Below are 4,649 nucleotides of genomic sequence, written 5' to 3' on the forward strand. Positions count from 1 at the left end.
TGTAGGAACACTCCTCCCCATGGTCCTCCTCGCTGTAATAAAACCTTCCCTCCTCTTCCTCGTCCTCCTCGTCGTCCTCCTCCTCGTCCTCCTCACTCAGATCCCGCAGGATCTTCTCCTCCGAGCCACTGGGCATCAGGTCGGAGCAGTGAGGGAAGCTGCTCTGCCGGTGGTGGACTTTCTTCTTCTCCGGGTGCGGTCGCCGCCTCCTCCGACTTCCCCGGCCGCTCTGGGGGTCGTGGGAGGTGCAGGCCCCGCGCGATGGGTGGTGGTGGTGGGCACCCCCTCCAGAGCCCCCACCGCCTTCCACCGCAGCAGTGGCCGCGGCCACCGCGGCAGCCGCAGCCGCCCTCGAGTGAGCCAGCCTCTCGCGCTCCCGCGCCCGGGCCTGAGCCGCGTAACCATAAGGCATGTGACTGTTGCACCCTGAGCTCTCAGCACTCACCATTGCAACCTCCATGGTGGCGGTTTGGGGAAATGGCTGGTTCCAGTTGGAGAAGAAGAAAGAAAAATAGGGCAGATTCTTTTCTCACCAAATTAAGGTAAGTTTGGAACCCTTAAGCAGATTGCTTGGAAGATGAAGGATATTTTCAGTCCAACTTTGCATTTTCTGTTTTTAAATCAGCACGCCCCATGCTCTCTCTTCTCAGGGATTCAACGTTGCTCTCCAGAGAGATGGCCTGGCACTTTCAAGTAAAAGTCAGAAAATGTCGGGGTCTCCCAAACACCTGTTTTGGGGTGGATGTTCAAATCTGGAAATACAACTAGGATGTCATTGGTCTTGATGCTGAAAGTTTCAACGACAGCAAGTAGCCGACCGCCGGCAGTTGTGCCTAGAGAATGGAATATATTTTTTCTGCCATGGAAATTGTCCAAAGCTCAGTCCATGAAATTTAAATGAAATGCAAATAAGCCTTTAAGTCTTAACACTTGCCTTCTAGTGACAGCCTGACCCATGTTAACATGTGATTTGAAGTATGTCCAGGCATTGCCACTCAAAGCCTAGCAGGATGATTCTCCCGGCTCTCCCCTTAAGTTCATCACAGGCTTCCTGGACCTAGGGGCAATGTTGAGCTAGCTGTAGAGGCAAAGACCTTGGGAGGTAGAGTAGATGCAAGATGAGGTGTCAGTGGGGGGCAAGCCCAGCTCTGAGGTCTCCATAGAAATCAAGGAAATGCAGAGCATCCTTCATCTAAAATCATGCAGAAGAAGCCACTTCACCTGGAAAAAGGAAGGGAAACAAGCATGGGAGAAAAATAAAAAGAATCAAATAATAAAGAGCAAACTGAGTATTTCCTTTACACACACTTCTTTCTCTTCTCCTCAAGCAAGCAAGCCATTATATAAAGCACCAAAGCGACTATAAATTTCCAAGGAGTAGTAATGGGGCAGGTTGTTAAATCTCCTTCTCACTAAATATCCTTCTATCCTTTTTCTTTGGCTATCATTTCAGCACTGTCTACTTTCATCGTAACTTAATTATTTTTCCTCTCTCCACTCTCGACCCATATGGTTCTTTCAGTCCACCTTTTCACTAATGCTAGGTCTTAATTCTCACTGTCACCCTCTTCATTCCACAATAAACAGTGTTGTCACTTTACAGCTGCTTCCATCATTCACTGATCTCAAGGCATTTTTTTCAAATTTCCACGCAGTAAGTATTTCTGAATTCAGTGGCCTTCCACCCCTCTGACTTGATTCAGGATTAGAGGAGTTGGAAAAACCAGTTTTCTTTAATCCAGGTTCCACCACTCGAACAAGCATCAGTCACCTCATCTACAAAGTGCAGATAATAATACAACCTCTCCCATCCCACTTGTGTAAGGATTAAATGAGATAATTGATGTTGACAGAACACCACAGTGCCTTGTACATGAGGAATATCAATAAAGGCTTGCAGTTATTAATAACATAATAATACTTAATGGTCAATCTCCCCACCCCCAAATGCATATGTCCTTATACCACTGTCTAAGCAGGGGAAGAACAGAATGTGAAGTCATTCCGGACATTTTGAGGCTCACAAGTGGTCTGTATTGAGTTGGCATTCCCTGACTCCCTGAAGCATGTCCCTGTTGTTGTTTTTCTGTTCCCCAGACTCCAGAACACTCCCTACCACCCACAGCCTAGGAGCTAATCCCAGTTTCCACTTCTCTAATAATCATCTACTCTCCTTGCAGTTCCCCCATGTTCACCTTGATGCTTCCTCCTACACTTTGCTCAAGGACTGTCTTCTTATGTTTCAAATCCCAGTTTGTGTGCACTTTGTTTTCAGCCTATGATACTTTCTTCCCTATAATTTAACCATAGTTTCCATGGCCCAAATCCCCCTCTCTTTTCCCTCCCTCCCTCTTTCCCTTTATTTCCAATCTGCCACTTTCTGATCACATCTTCCCTGCAGCCCTCTTCTGTTCCCCCGACACCTGGTATTCCTGACCTTCATTCTTCCTTAGTTTGTTCTCGGTAGGTCCAACTAACTCGTCTCCTCTGCCAGAACCTGTAAATATTCCTGTCCTAATCTCGCTTCCTTGTCTCCTCTTGCGTCTTCCCTTCCCTGAGTCCAACAAGACTTCCAAGAATGCAGAGTGACCCAGAGAATTGGGGAGGATAACAGCCAGGATTCCGGGCAGCTACCAACCTCAGTTACTGGAAGCTCTTGGGGAGCATAAGAGAAATGGCTTCCTGGCGCCATTAACAGGACCCACCTCTTGACCACCTGCTGCTGAATCCTGTCGGCCCAGAAGACTAAACACACCCAGGTTTTATCAAGTGACAGTCGGGGAAGTAGCAAAGGTCTTCCGGATCACACATCCCTTCCGGATCAATCACATTCTCCCAGGACAAGAGGTGAGATTGACTGGGACACAGAACCCAGAAAATACACCTCTGAAGCTTTCTGGAATGGTATCCTCCTTTGCCTGACTCCCAAGATCATTTTCTACTCTGAAATGTTCACTCTCACAAGGTCTCCAAATATCTATCTTCTCTGTGGAGGGTCAGGCCAACATCCTTTAAAGACTTCCATAAGCCAAACAGCCTGAGAGTTTCCTCAGTTTCTTCCCCAACCCCCTCAAAGCAATTATAATATACTAGTTAAATACAGCCCCAGTGTAACCAAAGTGCCTGTGAATTCTTATACTACGCACACCCCCTCTTCCGCCAAACAAACAGACTCCGGGAAGGTCATGAGTTAGAGGGTCTTCTAATTCACAGTCAACTCTGCAGGAGAGCTAGACTTGCACCAAATAGTTTCTTATTTACTTACTTCTTTACCTGGGTTTGTTAATTTTTGTTTACCTAACTCCCTCCCCCACTGTACACAGAGCAAATTATCTTCCTTCTAATTTGTTACCAGTTACCTCACTATTCTCATCTTAGAAGAAGAGGAGGAAGAGTCTATAAAAAGGGAGAGAGTGGGGAGAAAAAAGAAAGAAAATGAAAAAAGAGGAAAAAATCCTTCCAACCAGCAAATCAGACTAGTTTAAAATCTTTCTTCCTTCTCCACTCAAGGTATTCATGTTAGGAGAATCTACTGAAGCTGACTCTCAGGAGACTTTATGGGGGAGACCTTGCAGGAGACTTTATGATGAGATCTTGCAGGGGAATATCCTTTCCTCTTTAACACCACGAACTAATAGAATTTTGCTGACTACCTATTCCCCAATCCCTGCGCCCCCAAACAAGAGTCAAGCATCGCGCCCCTCCTCCTCCCACCCCACCCCCAATAACAAGGCTGTTTTCCTCACTCAGTTCTAATTCCTGCAACTGTAGGGTGGTACCTGAACCTTATCAGAGAGAGAAAAGGAGAAAGAGATTGAGAGAATTCCAAGGGCCAGTACCGTGAGAATTACATACTTCAACGCACGCCATTTATACAGTCTCTATGTATTGCTCAAATGCTCAGAAAATGCACTCAACCCCAAATGTTGGGAGAAGCAACAATTCAAACCCCTTCACCAGCTGTTCTCAAAGAAATAGAACCGGTGAGTCTGAGATGAGACAAAACGATGCTAAATCTAAACCCCACCTCGTTGGGAAACGACATCTTTAATCGCGCCCTCGCCTCCAGACCTAGGTTCCCGCTCGGGCACATTAACCAGGGCGCACGCACCCCATCCCCGGGGTTGGGAAAATAACAACTGTTGGCCCCCCGGAGCGCCGCGCAGCATCTGCACCTCCCTTCTCCCACCTCCTGTTTTATTTTTAACCGTCTTCCATTCATGCCCTTCTGTCACATTCTCGATATTATTTATCCCTCAAATGTCCACTGTTTCTTAATAGCCAAAGAGGAGAGGAGAGGAAAGGTAAGAGAGGTGTCATACTTACCATTCCCAGGCGGGGTGCAAAATAAAAATAAAGAAAATCCCCGGTTGGCTTTTTTTCCCCCTCAAGCTGCAACAGCTGGAGGAGGGGAAGAAGGATCTTGGGGGTGGAAGGAATCGCTCCGGTGTGGCAGGTGGGAGCTCCCAAATATCCACGGAACAAGTTCTACTGCCTGGTCGGGGGCGGGGGGATGGGGGTCACAGAGTCCTAGCTGCTGGAGCCGGGGGGTGAGGATCAGGGCTGCCCCAGGGAAGACCCCAAGACTCCTGCTTCCTCTGGAGTTCAGCACAGAAGGGCTCGACGGGGAAAAGAAGTCAAGGTTCCCC

The 4,649-nt window shown here is 47.6% G+C and overlaps 1 protein-coding gene across 1 annotated transcript in view; it reads right to left on the minus strand.

Annotated features, from left to right (window-relative positions):
- Positions 1-4,643, minus strand: part of KCNA4 (potassium voltage-gated channel, shaker-related subfamily, member 4) — a 7,457-nt gene extending 2,814 nt beyond the window's left edge. Inside the window, exons 1-2 of the mRNA XM_010831793.1 lie at positions 4,327-4,643; positions 2-1,221 (exon numbers count right to left, since the gene is read on the minus strand). Of these exons, the coding sequence (XP_010830095.1) occupies positions 2-460 (459 nt within the window). The 5' untranslated portion in view covers positions 461-1,221; positions 4,327-4,643. The remainder of the gene's footprint in view (position 1; positions 1,222-4,326) is intronic.
- Positions 4,644-4,649: the final 6 nt, after the last annotated feature.

The sequence above is a fragment of the Bison bison genome, unplaced genomic scaffold (assembly GCF_000754665.1).
Source record: "Bison bison bison isolate TAMUID 2011002044 unplaced genomic scaffold, Bison_UMD1.0 scf7180017864531, whole genome shotgun sequence".
NCBI classification, from domain to species: domain Eukaryota; kingdom Metazoa; phylum Chordata; class Mammalia; order Artiodactyla; family Bovidae; genus Bison; species Bison bison.